At 46.5% G+C, this 17,578-nt stretch overlaps 2 protein-coding genes across 2 annotated transcripts in view; both read right to left on the reverse strand.

The window, feature by feature from the left end:
* Positions 1-360: 360 nt before the first annotated feature.
* LOC118830764 lies at positions 361-3,872 on the reverse strand. The gene has a single exon (XM_036737691.1). The coding sequence runs from the start codon at positions 3,830-3,832 to the stop codon at positions 479-481; it is 3,354 nt and encodes a 1,117-aa protein (XP_036593586.1). The 5' UTR covers positions 3,833-3,872; the 3' UTR covers positions 361-478.
* A 1,269-nt stretch (positions 3,873-5,141) lies between these two features.
* Positions 5,142-17,578, reverse strand: part of LOC118832077 (transitional endoplasmic reticulum ATPase-like) — a 54,642-nt gene continuing 42,205 nt past the window's right edge. The window contains 2 exon segments of the mRNA XM_036739528.1: positions 5,142-5,453; positions 5,858-6,778. Of these exon segments, the coding sequence (XP_036595423.1) occupies positions 5,142-5,453; positions 5,858-6,778 (1,233 nt within the window).

Here is a 17,578-nt window from a genome sequence, read left to right on the forward strand (position 1 = left end):
AAAAATAGAGTGTCTGTGAACCGCAGTACTACCTGGAAATGGGAATGGGGGGGAGGGAAGGGAGGGAAGAGAGGAGAGGGAGGGATTATAATGGTCTCTCAACCACCACCCCTCTTCCTCCTTTTTCCCCTCAGACTTTTAGAAACCAGCCAGGAGGCTCTTAATCACCAGCTTTAGGTGTGAGCTGCCCTCTAGTGGCCAGCAGATTATCCTGAAGTCACAAAGGGCCTTCCTTCCCAAAAGGCTCCTTTCAGCATGTATCTCTTGGGCAATCCAACGAATCCTCCCCTCACCCTGACCACCCAAAGCACTGCAGCAAACGCTTGTAGGGGACAGAAAACAGCTACTCTTGTTAGCAGAACAGAAATGTATTTGGGAAAGATAATGCCCTTAACACAAATGGTAACTATCCTCTTTGGAAGGTCTAATGATGTCATATGGCATGAGAACAAGTTGGAAGGGCTAATAGTGTCATGTGTCATGAGAACAAGTTATGTTCTGGGAGACTGGATTCTCTCGGTGGGAGCCAAAGTACTCCATACCGAGAAGAAGGGCCTGGGGATCCCCTGTGAAAGGAGTAGGATCCCCCAAAAGGTAGCTTGGGGTAGTGCGGTGAGTGGTCTGGAGTCCTGGAGAAACTTGACCCTCTGTGGTGATCTGGGAATCGATCTGAAGAGATGGACCCCTCACTAGCAATGGAAGCTAGCTTCTCTGGGGGCAGATGCTGATCTCTGAATCTCACAGTTTTCTTAATTTTTTTAACCCTTTTCTCCCTGTGCTGGGCTGGCCTCTCACAACTCAGACTCCAGTGGCCTTCTGAACCTTTTCCATGGCCTCTTGACCTGCTGTTATCCTCCTGAGCCATAGCAGAGGAGAGTGCCCTGAGGTCCCGAAATTTACTACCAGTGGGTTCTTCCTGGATCTCCAGGATTTGGAGCTCCCTCTCCTGCTGTTGGCTCCCTTCCCAAGCATACAGGTCATCCATCGCCCCCATCTTGTTCTCTATGATCAAGCCAACTACTCTCATATTCTCTGGAATTGCAGGAACCCCACTGCTGAAAGGAACCCTCCTCCCTTTGGAGGGAGGCTTGCCTGTGAATGCACTTTGCTCAGTGGTCTCCTCAGCTGTGTCTACCTCTACCCTGCGGAAGGGTTCTTCTGTTGCTCTGATTTTCTTCTTCGGACGAAGCCACTTGAAGAAGCGCTTCATCTTCTCTGCTAAACTGATTTCTAAAGGGACTTTGTGCTGGAGTACTCCCTCCTGCTTTGAGAAGCCTAAAACTCTGCTCATAGGAGCCCGAGATGGCCATCTATTAGTAGAGATGTGGCCCTTCAATAAATTAGGGTCCTTTTCCTGCCCTTCATCCCTCATTCCTTGGTCGATTTGGGGTTTACCGAGGCTCCCTTTTCTTCGAAATCTCTGCTGTTTGGCCTGGTTTTTGTCTGTGACTTCAGATGAAAGTTTCTGGTACTCCCTCAAGTCCCTCAAGCTGGGACTTTCTCCTTCCAACTTCACAAGAGTACCAGACCCCTGAGCACCAGTCATGTCCTCATACAGTTGCCCCAGATTACATGAAGGGGGGACCTCAGTGGCCTGAAAACCAAGAGCAGGGCTCGGGACCAGAGAGTTTGAAGTGTGCTTCTCAGAGTAGCTCTGTTCTGGTGCTCTCAGGTTGAACTCTTCCTCATCATGAAGGTGTGCTTTACAGAGAAGGCAGCTTAAATCCTGGGTATCCAGGGTTCTTAGAGAGAGGGCTTGTCCCTCAGCCATCTGGGCCTTTTCTTTACTCACTCTATCATGTGAAGGCCCTTGAAAAGTTTCAGAGTCTTCAGCTACCACAGAGTTTACCAGTTGGCGATAGGAGGGGAGCTGTCTTCGTGTGGCCATTTCTCTAGACACCCTTACCCTTAAGGGAACTCCCAAAACCTTCTCCACCATCCTTTTTCTCAGGTGAAAACTTAGCTTGGAGAAGCTGATGGACTTGTTTAATACACAGGGACTGTTATGGAGGCAAATATTTTTTTGGCTCTCATCTGCTCTCTCCTCATTGTCCTTGATGAGGGGAAATACCCTTTGCCTCTGTAACCCCTGTCCTTGAAAGTGCTTCCTGAAACTGGGGGGTCGATCCCTCTGTCTAGGAAGTAGTGCTGGATGCTTCTCATTGAGCTCTAAAATGTCCCTCCTAGACCCTGACTCAGTCATACGCTGTTTGAATCCCCTATCCATGAAGCCAGGTCTAGGGGTAAATGCATTCTCTTCCCAGTCCCCCCCAGCCTGAGGTGCTTTCCACAATTCCTTCCCAATATTCCAGAAACTCTTCTCTGCCTGAACACCACCTACCCAGATTTCCCGGAGGTTTCTTTCCCCTACCATAGTATCAGGCCCCAGAGCCTTACCTACAATAGGGGAAGAAATTTGAATTGAGGGATTTTTTAGTTTAAACAGGTAGATGGATTCGAGGACCTTTTTAGGCAGGCCCAACTTCAGTCGAATGTGCATATGGCGAATGTGAGATTCCAGGATTTTGTTCCTCTCTGGATCTAGGAATGGAATGTCTTTGCAGGGCTCTACTTCAAAAATCACTTCTTCAGTGGGTGAAGGAGCCTGAGGCTGGGATTGTGGTTGGGGCTGGATCTGTGCTTCTGCTTGTGGCTGAGGTTGGGTTTGAGTTGCTGTGTCTTCCATAGATAAAGCCATAGGGACATTCTCTCTCATTTTCCATTGTCTCTGTGATGACTGAGTAGCCTGTAATGATACAGATCGACCCTTTGCACTGGCCCAGGAACGACTCACACTCTCAGGAACCACTTTCTGCTGCATTGCCACACTCTTCTGAAGAAAATGTTTCTGCAATGCCTCCTGTTGGTTGGGGAATGGACTTTTCTCAAGGTCACTCTTTGGGCTCTCCTCTGTGTGACTAGCTGGACCCATCTCTGCAATTATTGCTGATGCCACACCTAAAACAGCTGTTGAGTCACTTGCTGTATCCTGTTTGCCAGAGTGCTTGAGGCCCTGGAATGTAGCAGGCTTAGGCTTTGTGGGCCTCACTGAATCTTCTTGAGATATGGTCTGAGGCACAAGGTGTTTGATGGAGTCTTCGACCCTCCGGGCCAGGCCCCAGTGGTGTTGGACAAGCCTCCTTCGGAGATGGGTCTCCAGTTGTTTCTTGACATCTTTGGATAAGAAAGACAGCTCCTGGGGCCGATTGGAAATCTGCACCTGGGGGCAAGGGGACTTAGGGACCTGGGGCAGCTGGAGAGGCAAAGGGTTGAAGGCTTCATGAGATTTCTGAACAACAGGGGGTACACCCCATAAGGACTGGAGCTGTTTCTGCAGAAGGTGCCATTCCAAGGCCTGGAACTTGGGCAGGTAGATAGTGGGGATCCTTATTGTGGCCTCCTCAGCATCAGTTCTGAAGGTCCTGATCTGGGGTAGAGATGTGGAAAGGGGTGGAGATGGGAGTGAGGTCACTGGTGGAGTTGGGGGTAAGGGTGAGGGTGGAGGTGCAGGTGGGGATAGGGGTGGAGATGGTGATGAAGATGGTTGGGATGAGGTTGGGTATGAGGTTGGAATTAGTTTTAAATGTTGGGTTGAAGAAGGCAGAGTGGGTTGATTTGCTGAATTGGGCAGGTGAAGGTAGGTAAGATCATTGAAGAAAACTAAGGGATTATTCCCTGGTGGCAATTTGATGGTGGCCCCCAGCCAGGATGAGGACCTAGACCCCATGTAAGTTGTTGCCAAAGATTCACTGTGCAGAGAGGGGAGACCCCAGAAAAGCTGAATGCATTGTTGATTATGGTTCGCTGTGCTCTCAGGACTCCACTCAGGCATGGAACAGAGTCTGTTCAGGAAATGGAGGGTGTTGGGGGCTAGGATTAGGGATACAGGGTTACGGAGCCGCCGAGAATTAGGCATCTGCCCTTGATGAGGTTTCATGCTCTTGGCAAGAAACCTTTCAGAATGCAAGAAGGACTGATCTGCCTCACGGCCATTCCAAGACTGTGCGTCTGTGCTCAACCCATCTTTAACAGATGACTCTGTATCTTCCAGAACGAAAGACAATTTCTTCAGTTCCCTGCGACGGAAACATGGTGAGAGATGGGCCCTAGGTTGGCTCAGTAATTCCTTATCCTTCCAAATATGGAGTGCTATCTTTCCTGTGATGTGCATTTCCAGGAATTCCTGGGCACTTGGGCTGAGGAGTGGGACTTCATTAGCCTCTGGGTGCTGCTGGGCTCTGGCATTCGTAGCCTGCTTAGAGAGCTGCAGTTGTAAAGGAACCAAGTCCTTCTCCTGCCACTCTGAGGTCTTATTGTCACGTGGCTTTTCCTCTGGCATAGGAATGGGTAGAGTCCCCTTCTGTTCTCTCTTCCGTCCCCAGAGGTAGGGTTCTGATGTGCCAAGAGAAGGAGGCTCCTGTTGGGAACCCCAGAGCAATAAATAGGGGAGTATTAAGAACTCTTGGGAATTCCTCCATTGAGTGGAGCCTGAAAAGGTTGCACATGGTTCATCAATGTCAGAGGTCAATGGGGCTGAGGTCATCAGAGGAGGATTATCTGTGGATAAGACTCTTGGAATGGTTATCAGCAGGTCTGGCTTTTCACATGTAGTGAGTGATAATGGAGCATTTGAGGGTGTTGGAGTAGGGGAAGATTGTTGCAGAGGGTGAAAGTCTTGTAATATGGCAGCATTCAGAAAGATGGTGGGCTCTTTGATGTGCATATGGTCCTTCAAGTATTTTCTACTTGGTGTGGCTGTGTGAGCTGCTGAGGAGGTACGGTTAAGTGGTAGCGTGTGAGTTACAGAGTGGGTATGGGCCCTGGGAGGACTGTGGACTACAGGAGTAGTACCAGCCTGTGAAAATCTAAGGACCTGTGAAGGAATTGTTTCATCTAAGGAGGTGGTGGCAGTGGCTACTGAAGTGGTTTGAGTTGTGGAATGAGTATGGGCTCCAGAAGGAATGGGGAACAATGAAGACCTAAGGACCTGTGAGCAAGTTTTCTTCTGTAAGGTGGGGGAAGCCTGTGAGGAGGTGGGGGCCACAGAAGTGGTGGGAGTTGTAGAGGAGACTATAAGAGGAGTGTGAACCACAGAGGGAGTAGAGATTGTGGAGGAGGTAGAAGCCTGGGAAGGGGTGTGGCTAATCGAAACAGTGCAGGTGGAGGGGAGATGGAACACAGAAGAGGGAAAGGCCTCTCCAAGTGTTCTGGCCATGAATGAAGTGTGGGGTAGAGAGGACTTGGGTGCTAGTGATGAGGTGAGGAATCTTGAGGTTGATGGGGTGGGAACTTTTAAGGAGGCTATTAAAGGGGTAGTAGGGGGTGAGGAGGTACCACGGCTCCTTGAGAAAATGGGGGTCATTGAAGGAGATGTTGAGGAGGTGAAGGTTGATGAATAGGTGGGGGCTGAGGAGGGAGTAGAAGCCACAGAAGTGGTGTAAGTTCCTGAGTAGCTGGGGTCCAGTGAGGTGGTGTGGGCCACGTAAGGAGAGTGGCTGAGTGGGGCATGTGCTCGTAGGTAAGCTGGGTCTATTAAAAATGACCGGTCCAAGGCTGAAGTTTGGGCTATTGAGGGGATGGGAGCAACAGAAAGGGTGGGAGGCACAGAAGGGGCAGAGTCCAAAGAAGGTGGGGGAGCAAAAGAAGGGGGGGGAGCAAAAAAGGGGGCGGGAGCAAAAGAAGGGGCAGGAGTTACAGAAGGGATGGGAGCAAAATAAGGGGAGGGGGCCACAAAAGGGCTGGGAGGCCCAGGAGGGACAGGAGCCAGAGGAAGGGTGGAAGCGAAAGATAGTGTAGGAGTAATAGATGGGGTGGGAGCCAAAAGAGGTGTGGGAATAATGGAAGGGGGAGGAGCCACAGGAGGGGTGGGAGCCACAGGAGCCCGGAGAGCCACCGGAGCAGGAGCAGCCACAGGAGCTGGGGCAGCCACGGGAGCCGGAGGAGCCACGGGAGCAACAGAAAGGATGGGAGCCACAGGAGTGGAGGGAGTAGTAGAAGGGGTGGGAGCTGAATGTGCGGTAATGGTGTCTGATTGGAGATCCAGTAAGGAGGTGTGGGTAATACACTGACTGGCTGATTCCTGGTGAACTCCTGGGTTGGCTGAAGGTGTAGAAGGCTCTGGGTTATTGGGTTTCATGGAAGGAACTGGGGCCACTGAGGGAGTTTCCATCACGGATGGGGCCAGCAAGAGATTTGGCTGCAATGAGGAAGTGAGGGCCTCCGAGAGCATAGACGCTAATGGATGCGCCAAGACCACAGGAGGGGTGGTTTCTGTGGAAGGATCCGTCATCAAGGAAGTGTGGACAACAGTTGAGGTGTGAGACAGTACAGATATATGGATCCTGGAAGTGGTATCGGACTGTGAGTAGGTTTGGACCCTGAGGGGGGATTTGGCCTGAAAAGGGGTAGTAGCTGAAGGAGAGGAATGGGGCAGGGAGATACTGAGGTCCACTGGGTTGATGGGAGAAAGAGAAAGAGTATGAGCAGGTAAGATACTGGCAGCCTGTGAGGAAGAGGAATTCACTGAGGAGGTGTGTGCTGGACTTGTGCTCTGCGGGGGACTGGAGCCCACTGAAAGGTCAGAAGGCAAATTCAGAGACGGATCTGATGGCAGGGTCCAGGAGGACAGTTCAGGCAGAGTGGATTTGAATAGCAGGTCAGCCTCCAAAGCCATAGAATTGCACACTTCACAGGAGGGGTCTTTGCATAGCATCTGCCGGATGCTGCTGCCCTTCTCAGAAAGCTTGGCCTTGTAGCTGCAGGAAACAGGAATGACTAGCTGAAGGATAGAGAGGGTTAAGGAGGCAGGAACTAGGGAAAGGGCATTTGAGGTATCCTGGGTCTCTCCTATTCCCCCCTACACACTCCCCATCCCATAAAACCCCTCACCACACACATCCCCCTTGTTAAGTCTTCAATTTTGCCACCCCATGATAGACACAGAAACCTAGAACTGATGCAGATGGGAATTAGGGATAGATCACCTCTTCAGGATAGAAGGCAGCTCCTGGTGGCTCTCGCTTTCTTCCTGGTAAGACCACCAAGCTATGAAAGCAGAAAAATAATGTAAAATTTACGACTGCACAAAAGCTTTAGTTGTGTGCTTCTAAGTTGTGTGCTGAGTGGGGTAGAATTCTAGGGGACACTGAACAGTAAGGAGATACCTTGGGAGGCCACACTCCTTGACAACCCTGAGCTAATTCACACGGGCAATAAGCCACTATCCTGCCTTCTATTTCCTTCATCCTCAGAATAAATGAAAAGCAGGGAATAAATTGTCTGTATTTTGGTTTGCCTGATTCAGAAAATTGCCCAAATTTTGGTTTCCTTTTGATGAGCCTCTTCTTCCGGAACTTTGTTTTCTGAGAGGCACTGGTATGCCAAACGCCTTTAAGGGCTGGAATCTGATATCTTCATGTGAGAAAACCTAGGAATCAGAGTTGGGAAATGTGATCGAAGACATTTTGGTGAAGACAAACAGATGGAGAAATAGATGAAATGTTGTCACCCGAGTATTGTTACCCGGAACCCAAAGAAAGGAAATAGATAAGAAATTTCAGGAAATAGAAGAGATAATTCAGTTGGAACAGAGGCCTGATATTCGAGGGGGCTGGAGCAGTTTAATTCAAGTATAGCGTTTATTAAGGCTTAGTCTGTACACACACACACACACACGCACACGCACGGGATTTCTGCCCTCGAAGAACTTCAATTCTATTAGAGGATAACAATATATGCAGGTGAGTAAATTTAAAATATCCACAAAGTTAATTGTAGGGTGGGTTGCACTAACAGCTGGGATGATCAAGATAGACTTCTTCCTATTTTCCCTCTTGAGGTAAACCTCGAAGGGACAGCAGGATTCTAAGAGGGAAAGGGGGAGAAATCATTTTTCCGCAGGCATTCCAGGCATATGGAATAATCTATAGAAAGGCCTATAGATCTATATCTAATATGTAGAATGTCCCATAAGAGGAACAATGGGTAGGATATTTTAGATTTAACATGTGTGAGGGGATTTCATATGAAATCAGCCTGGAAAGACATGATTGGAGCCAGATTGTAAAGGGCTTTAAATGTCAAACAGGAGGTGCCATTTTATTCTAGAGGAAATGGGAAGCCATGGAAGCTTCTTGGGCAGGCTTAGTGATCTCCCCTCTTCCTAATTACTCTATTTAGGGCACCTCCATTCTCCCAGTCATCTAGGTTTGAAAGATAAGAGTGAGATAATAAGCTTTCCTATAGCACTTACCACGTGCCAAGCACTTTTTTATTTTCATTGTTTTTTTAGTTTTCAACATTCACTTTTATAAGATTTTGAATTCCAAATTTTTTCTTCCTCCATCCCCTCACCCTTACCCAGGACAGCATGCAATCTGATATAGGTTTTAGGTGTACAATCATATTAAATATATTTTCACATTAGTCATGATGTGAAAGAAGAATTAGAACAAACCATGAGAAAGAAAAAAGAAGAGAAAATAGAATGCTTCTCTCTGCGTTCAGACTCCATAGCTCTTTCTCTGGATGTGGATGGCATTTTCCATCACGAGTCTTTTGGGGTTGTCTTAGATCCTTGTATTGCTGAGAAGAGCAATGTCTATCAAAGTTGGTCATTGCACAATATTGCTGTTAACTGTGCACAATTTTTTCCAGCTTCTGCTCACTTCACTCAGCATCAATTCATATAAGTCTTTCCAGGTTTTTCTGAAATCTACCTGCTCATCATTTCTTATAGCACAATAGTGTTCCATTACATTCATATACCACAGCTTGTCCAGCCATTCCCCAATGCATGGGCATCTCCTCAATTTCCACAAAAAGAGCTGCTATAAATATTTTTGTATATGTGCGTCCTTTTCCCTTTTTTAAGATCTCTTTGGGATACAGACCTAGTAGTGTTATTGCTAGATCAAAGGGTATGCACGGTTTTATAGCCCTTTGGGCATAGTTCCAAATTGCTCTCCAGAATGGTTGGATGAGTTCACAACTCAACCAACAATGCATTAGTGTTCCAGTTTTCCACATCTTCTCCAACATTTATCATTATCTTTTTTTTTGTCATATTAGCCAACCTAATAGGTGTAAGGTTGTACCTCAGAGTTGTTTTAATTCGCATTTCTCTAATCAATAGTGATTTAGAGCTTTTTTTCATATGAGTATAGATAACTTTAATTTCATCATCTATCCTTTGACCATCTATCAGTTGCAGAATGACTTGTATTCTTATAAATTTGACTCAATTCTCTAGATATTTTAGAAATGAAGCCTTTATCAGAGACACTGGCTGTAAATATTTAGCACTTATTTTTTACAAATAATATTTCATTTGTTTGCCTTCTCAAGGAGGGTGGGTGAGGAGGGAAGAAAGCAGAGAATTTGGAACTCAAAGTTCTAAAAACAAATGTTTAAAAATTGTTTTGCATGCAACTGGGAAATAAGATATACAGGCAATGGAGTATAGGAACCTATCTTGCCCTACAAGAAAGTAAGGGGAAAGGGATGAGGGATGTAGAGTGAGGTGATAGAAGGGAGGGTAGACTGGGGAAAGGGGCAATCAGAATACATGACATCTTGGGATGGGGGGGAGGGTAGAGATGGGGAGAAAATTTGTAACTCAAAATCTTGTGGAAATGAATGTTGAAAACTAAAAATAAATTTAAAAAAACAAACATTATTTCATTTGATCCTGAAATAACCATGTGAGGTAGGGGCTACTATGATGCCCATTTTTACAGTGGAAGAAACTGAGGCAAACAGAAGCTAAATGACCTGGGCTCAGGGTCACACAGCTAGTAAGAGTCTGAAATCACATTTGAACTCAGGTCTTTCTGACAGCTCTAGGCCCAGCATTGTAGAGACTGTACCACTAGATGCCTCTATCCTTTTCAAGTCTTCACTCTCTCTCACCCCCACGTCCAATAAGCTGCCAAGTCTTCTCACGTCTACTCATAACATGTGTCACGTCCATCCATCTCACCTCTCACCTGGACTATTGCAATAGACCCTCCTCTGTCTGCTCTCTGATCCATCCTCCACACAGATTCCAGACTTATATTCCTAAAGCACAGATCTGACCACGTCATCACCATGGTCCAAAAGCTCCAATGGTTCCCTTACTTTTCAGATAAAAATACCCATTCCTCTGTTCAGCGTTTAAAGCCATTCACAACCTCTCTCCCATCTAATTTTTCAAATTTAGATATGACTCACCTTCACACGCCATGGTCCAGCCAAACCAGCCTATTTACTGTTTCTCCCACAGAAAATTCCATCCCTCTTCTAACATCCCTTCCAACTCTCCAGTTCTGTTGTTGTGTAAACTTCTGTACCTGTGTACGGTCTGTCCCCCATGCCTGGAATGCACTTCTTCCTCACTGCTATTGTTACGCCCGCCCTACCTCCCCCCCCTTTTCAGTTTCTCCATCCTGCCTCAGCTTCTCCCACTGTTTGTGTCCCCATCTCCATGGAAATCTAATTGTGTTCTTTCCCTTGAAATACTCTTTCTCTTCCTTTACTCAAGGCTGTTCGATTTGAGAAATTACTCCAAACAGTCGCGCACTTCAATACATCCACATCTAAATTTATATCCGGGTCTCGCTTGCTTTTTTTTGGCACAACATTTCTGGAGGCCCCAGCGAGATCTGGGGGTGGTCTGTGGCACCCCCACCCCGAGACCTGGCCAGGTGAGGTCTTGTCCTGGGGTAGTGGGCGTCTCCTAGTCCCGACCTCTAAGTGGAGCCAGCCTCTGAAACATTAATAATTTGCTTTTAGGCCAGACGTTTTAGAGCCCCTGGACCTCTCGAGGGAGGAGAACCAACCCATCCCCCTATGCCGACCTGCACTCTATTAGGACTTTTGTGGATCAAAAAAAAAAAACCTCTATGGGAATCCATCTCTGAGATGTTCCAGAGCCCCAGAGGGTAAGTTGAGTCGGGTTTCTGTTTTCTGGTTTCTGGTGGTAATTCCCTTCTGGTTCTGGTGGAGATTTGGGGCTGGACGTGGCTTTAGCGGTCAGTAAGGCTGGGAGACAGACCTAATTAGTCTGACAGGCCCACCTTCTGAAAAAAGTACCAATCTCTCAGGCATGCTGAAGACGGTCCAGCCTCTGGCTGTTCTGGTTTCTGGTATCTGTCCGGGGTGTCTGTTTTGTGTTTTGTGTTTGTGTGTTTTTTGTTTGTCTGTCCGTGTGATTGTGCATGTGCGTGTGCGTGTGCATGTGTGTGTCTGCTCGTGAATGAGTGAAAGTAGCCTGTCAGCTGCTGCAGCAGCAGCAGGGCAGAAAACTCCCCCCTTGCCCCTCCCTATTACACTGGCATTCCTAAGGAGGGAGCAGAGCAGGCTATGTGTCTGTATTCTGGTTAAAGTTTAACACTGTAAGGAGAAATACCCATAAGTTCAAGTCAAGTTGTGGGGGGAGATTGATTTATGTTGAAGACAGGAGAAAACTGGGTATGTGAGAAAAGAAAACCTGAGAAGTGTTAAGATCCGAGTTCTCAGGGCTCTGGCATAACCTCCGCTCAAAAAAAAGGCAGAGTTATCAGAGCAGAAAAACTTAAAGGTACATGGGAAAAGTTCCTTTGAACTTCTCTGCACTAAAAAGTTTCAAGATAAGGAAGGGTTAACTCCTCCCTAGAGATCAAAAGGGAAACAGCTAGAGAAGTATTTTAACCCTTTTTCTGCCTACATAAAGCAGAGAAAGTTTTTGTGTAATGGGACCCAACCAGAAAAGAAGTGAAAAGTGAAAAGTGAAGATGTGTCATTACTAATTTAATGGTTAAGATAAATTAGAGTTCATTTTACTGCTTGTCACTACAGTTTATGGGAAAAGGAACGGAGAGACTGTGACAAAAAGTGGAAGATTAGTAAATTAAAAATCTTGAGCAAGCAGCTTAGAGTAAAAGGCTTGATAGCCGGAGTTAAAAACCAAATAGATGAAGTTATAGAGAGGTGGAAGGGATTATGTCCACCCACCTTTTGGACTAGATCTGTGAGTAGGTTCTATTAAATTTAACAGGAATATTGGTCCAGCATGTCACTTAAACTGACCTGGTTATAACAGTTGATTCCAAATTGTAGTAGTATTCTTAATTGTAAAATTATTTAATATATTAATTGGCAAAAACAAACATTCAAGTTAAATAGAATTGCTTCATATGTGAGTTTTCTCAGAAGTGAAGTTTATGTCAATGGTGATAAGATGAAGGTGAAAATGCGTCCAGCCAGATTGGTAATTAATTAATTATGACTTTAAAGGTTTAAATACATGACATCTGTTTATGGTATTGTTTGTTGTATTTCTAAAATTAAGTTCATGTTGCTAGGTAACAACTTGGGGTTCATCTGTGTTGTTAGAGAAACAATTTCCCTAAGTGTTGTTAGATTGACAATTGTACTGTTAAAATAATGAATGGATTAGGAAACTGTTAAGTCATTTCATATGACCATGTCTTTTAAAGAAGTTTAATTTAAGAAGTTATAAACCTCCAGGTTTTGTAGCAGCAGTACTGGGATCCCTATTTGTACAATAAGTTGGGAAAAGCCTGGAAGTGGAAGTTTTACTGAAAGAAAAGAGAAGTGTGGAGTCAGAAACTAGTTGACCTCTGAACCTGGCTTTTAATGTCAGTAGGACTAATTTTTTATAATTGGCTTTTAGGATAGTCTTTTAAAAATTAAAATTTGATTGTTACGTCCAGGTAAAAAAAGCTTCAAAAAGAAAAGGTATTTGTCATAAAATGCTATTATTGTCAAATTGTGAAACCCTGTCAGTCAGCCTCCCTGGATCTAGCCCCGACCTCCCCTCCTGTTGCCCCTCCACCTGCCCTTCTTGTGCTGAGTTCCTCCTTCATGAGCCCACCGAGTCAGCTTCTGCCAGCCCCGACCTGGACCGCCTTTTTCTCCCTGGCGTTTGGGCCAAATCTAACCCTCCTGGCTTCTAGCCACAGCCTCTCTGGTTTCTGTTCATCAGTATCCCATGTTTTCTGAAGCCCACAGGGGCATAGCTCTCTGCTTTTCTCTCCTCCAGTGACCTGCCCCCAGGACCAAAACTGCTTTTCTAGCCTCCAGACAGATTCGTTCTCTTTACTCAGTAGCTCTCCATATTTCCCTCCTCAAGGAGGCTGGTATCCTTGTCCTGTGCCGGTCCCCCTGGAACACCCCTCTGCTTCCTGTTAGAAAGCCTGGCACTTCTGACTTTCGGCCAGTGCCAGTCCTTACACCCTACTCAGCCTCTTGCTACCCACCCACACTGTGTACACTGTCTTGGACCTTAAGGACGTTTTCCTCTCCATTCCTTTGGCTCCTGCAAGCCAGCCCCTTTGCACTTTTACCTGATCATCAGGCTTCTCTGGCCAGCTGACCTGAACAAGGTTGCCTCAGGGTTTCAAAAATTCCCCCACCCTCTTTTATGAAGCCCTCCACCAGAATCTCTTGTCTTTCTGGGAATCTAACCCTTCTTGCTCCCTCATTCAGTATGTTAATGATCTCTTGTGAGCTACATCCACTGAGGAAGGTTGCTTTCAAGTTACCCACTCTCTCCTGTCTCTGTTAAATTCCCTCGGCTACCACGCAGATCTGTAGCACCTCTTGTTTCCTACCGTGGGTACTACCTTGAGGCCAGAAATCTCCCTCTCTTAAGCTGGTATCCAGGCCATCCTAAACATTCCTTTTCCTGCTACCAAGAAGCAGGTCCCTGAACTGCTGGATCCTTGGGTTGGCTGACCTTGCTAAGCCCCTTCACTCTTCTACTGGGTCACTCTACTCCCTCTGACCTTGCTCCACAGCCGATGCACCCCTAATAAACTAGGTTTGAGCCCCCTCTGAAATTATTTTTCGGCACCTCCCCCCACCCTGTTAACTCTTCCCTCATTAAGTTCCTACAGGGTCTGCAACATACCCAATCTCAGCTTCATAAATCTGTCTGGGAAGCCCCACCTACTCCAACTTCTGACCACCTCCACCGCTTCCAGCTTGGGGACTCTGTCCTAGTCTGAAGACATACAGCCTTTGGTCTCAAGCCTAAGTGGAAGGACCCTCACACTGTCATCCTGACCACCCCATCTGCATTCAAGGTTAATTCCATTCCTGTCTGGCTCCACCACAGCCGTGTGAAAACAGCTACATCGCAGGATGGAAGGCAGAGCCCCTCGACAACCCCCTAAAGCTAAGACTGTTCTCACCCCCTTCTTAATCATCCTATTAACCCCTTCCATGGTCCCTGGCAATCCCCATGCCCCCAAGCTAAGCTCTACTTGGGTAATCACTACAGGCAACAAACAGTCCTGGACTTTCCAAAGTCACGAAGACATACATCTCCCCCTCAATACCCTTTTTGAGGGCCCACCAGCAGATGCAGGCTACTTGCTCTGTTCTACTTCAGGATGCCCAACCACATGTGACTGCCCTTGTATCACAGCCTACAACCTCCCCTCAACTGACCTTAGTGACTCCCTGTGCGTCCTACCGGGCAGCATTAGGGACTCCAACTAACCCTCAGACCCGTTGCTCCATATCCATACAATCAAGTCTGACCCCTGGCACCCCATACTTGATCTTATTGTCCTAAATCCTTTCGACCCTTCCTGGAGAGGCCCAGTCTCTAGGGTACTAGGACTCATTATTATCCTTCGGGTGACCATGGGGTTGCCACACGTGGGAGAGACGGTGACCCTGACTGTGACCAAGAAGCCTTTACCAGCTCCCCATCTGACTGGCCCAACAGGGGACCTGGCCATCCCTGCCCCAACACCTATTACTCAGGAACCCCACACCTATCAGATTTCCTTGCTTGCCCTTTTATTGGCTGTTCATAAGACACTTAACAGCTCTAACCACATACTGGGCAAAAATTGTTGGATCTGTGTTAAGCCCCAACCTCCTTACTATGTAGTGGTGGCACTAAATGCCTCCATCATCCCTACCTACAACACAGAGAACTGCGAGTGGAACCAACCACGGCTCACCCTTGGGGATATAGAGGGAACAGGCCTTTGCCTTACATCATCTAACTCCACTTTATCCAGTTCTCAGTATAGCTCCATTTGCAAACAAACTCAGGAGATCCAGGCCTCCAGCTCAGACCACTTCCCAGCCCCTCCAGGAGCTTGGTGGGCATGTCACGAGGGCCTTACCCAGCGTATCTCTGCTACTGTGTCCTCAGACACCAACAACACCCAGATGGCCCCCTGTGCATCTTGGTGGCCAAAATTACCCGGGTTTCCCTCCTCCCGGGTGAGGAAGGCTGGCACTATTTTTCCCCTGAAGGGCAACTGAGTTACTGTAAAAGGCGAGCAATACCACTTCTCATCCCCATCTTAGTGGGCCTGGAGCTTGTGGGTTCTGCCGCCACCGGAACGGCAGCCCTAGTCAAAGGGGATCTCAACTATAAGGCCTTAAGTACACAGGTAAACACTGACCTCTCCCACATAGAGCAGTCCATCTCAGTCCTAGAAAAACAAGTGAACTCGTTGGCGGAGGTGGCCCTCCAGAACCGCAGAGGCCTTGACCTTCTTTTTCTCAAGCAGGGTGGGCTATGTGTGGCCCCGGGAGAGGCTTGTTGTTTCTACGCTAACAACTCTGGGGTGGTATGGGAAAGGCTGAGGTTGGTACGCCAAAATATTGCCAATAGACAAAGGGAGCTCGAAAACTCTGAGAACTGGTATCAGTCCCTGTTCCATAGATCCCCTTGGCTCACTACCCTGGTGACGATCCTGGCTGGCCCCCTCCTCCTCTTCATTATAGCTCTGGATGTGTGCCCCTGCCTCATTAGTCATTTTCTGCAATTTGTTAGTTAGTGACTGAAGTGGGATGCAAATTCAGGTCTTTTGGACTCTAATTCCAGGGCTCTACCCACCATGCCTTTCAGTAGCCTACTACGCCGCCTAGGTGTCCATCCATTGGGGAACGGCTGGACAAATTTGTGATAATATGTAATGAAATATTGTTGTCCCATAAGGGATAAGGAATAGGAAAAATTCAGGGAAATTGGTGAAGATTCCTATGAAATGCTGCAGAACAAAGGAAGCAGAATCATAACGAGTTACATGAGCACTACGCTAGGACAAGGGAAAGCAACACTGAAAGGCAGCAGGACCCTGATCAATGCAAGGACCGACTGTACCTTCCAAGACCTGATGGGAAAGGCTGCCCACCTACTTTGGATGGACTATCAGTGGGCAACAAGACATATACTGTCAGACAAAGCTCATGTGGTGATTTATTTTACTTACCTATACTTTGTTATAGCAATGGTTCCACGGTGAGAGAGGGGAGTCATAGGGAAGCAATAGTGATGTAAAAAATGGATATATTTTCTTTTAAAGAGTAAACATGGAAAATGGAAAAGTTACCAAGGAAATGGAAAAAGGCAAATGTCCTGACTTTCTAAAAACGGAATAAATAGAATGGAGTCTTCAAGCTGTCAACCAGTGAGCTTGATTGAAATTCCTGGTAAAATTCTAGAATATATTATTTAAAGAATGGTTAACAGACATAGAAAATAGGAAACAGGGATTGCAACAAGTGAAAATGGCTTGACCAAGGATAGATTATTCCAGATTAAGTTTATTTCCTTTTTTAAAAGGAAGAAAGTTGTATATAAGGTTTACTTAGACTTTAGCAAAACAGTTGAGCAGTGCTCATGCTGTTTTGGCAGACAAGATGGAAAGTTGTTTTGTGGTTTGGTTGGACCCAAAGAGTAGTCATCTCTAGAAGAAGGAGAAGAGGGAAAGGGGAGAAGAGAATAAGCATTAATTAAGTGCCTACTATGTACCAAGCACTGCGCTAAACACTTTACAAGATTCTACAACAACCCTGAGAGGTAGGTGCTGCTAGTATCTCCATTTTACATTTGAGGAAACTGAGACAAACAGGGTTAAGTGACTTGCCCAAGGTCACACAGCTAGTAAGTGCCTAAGGCTGAACTCAGGTCTTCCTGGTCTGTCACTGTATCCCCTATACCACCTAAGTGACTCTGGGAAGTCTCATGGAGTGCCCCAGTGATCCCTTGGTCCTCTTCTGGTTAATCATTTTATCAATGACTTAGATAAAGTCATGGAAAGCATGTGTATTGTACTTTACACATGACACAAAGCTAGGAGGGATCACTGATACATGGTATGGTCAAGCTGGAATCCAAAAGGCTCTCAAAAGACTAGAATGCTGGACCAAAAGCAATAAAGGGAAATTTAATCAGAATAAATGCAAAGTCTTATACATGGGTTCAAATAATAAACTTCATAAATACAAGATGAGAGATGTATGACTAGATGGAAGTTCATTTGAAAAAGATGTGTGAAAAATGGCAGATATTCAACAGAGGGGAAAATAGGAGTGCTATGGGGGAAACATTCCCCTTGGTGCAATGGATCTGAGTTGGGAAATCTGGGTTCTACTTTCAGTTTGACCACTGGCTCGCTGTGTGACCTTGGGCTGATCCCCTTACCTTTCTGGGCCTCAGTTTCCTCATCCATGAAACAAAGGGGTTGGAATAGATGATCATTGAAGTTCCATCAACCTCTCAAATTCCATGATCCCATGAGACTCTTTTTTAATGGAGAAGTGAGGAGAGTGGTTTAGAGTT

Source organism: Trichosurus vulpecula, chromosome 9 (assembly GCF_011100635.1).
Source record: "Trichosurus vulpecula isolate mTriVul1 chromosome 9, mTriVul1.pri, whole genome shotgun sequence".
Taxonomy (NCBI): Eukaryota; Metazoa; Chordata; class Mammalia; order Diprotodontia; family Phalangeridae; genus Trichosurus; species Trichosurus vulpecula.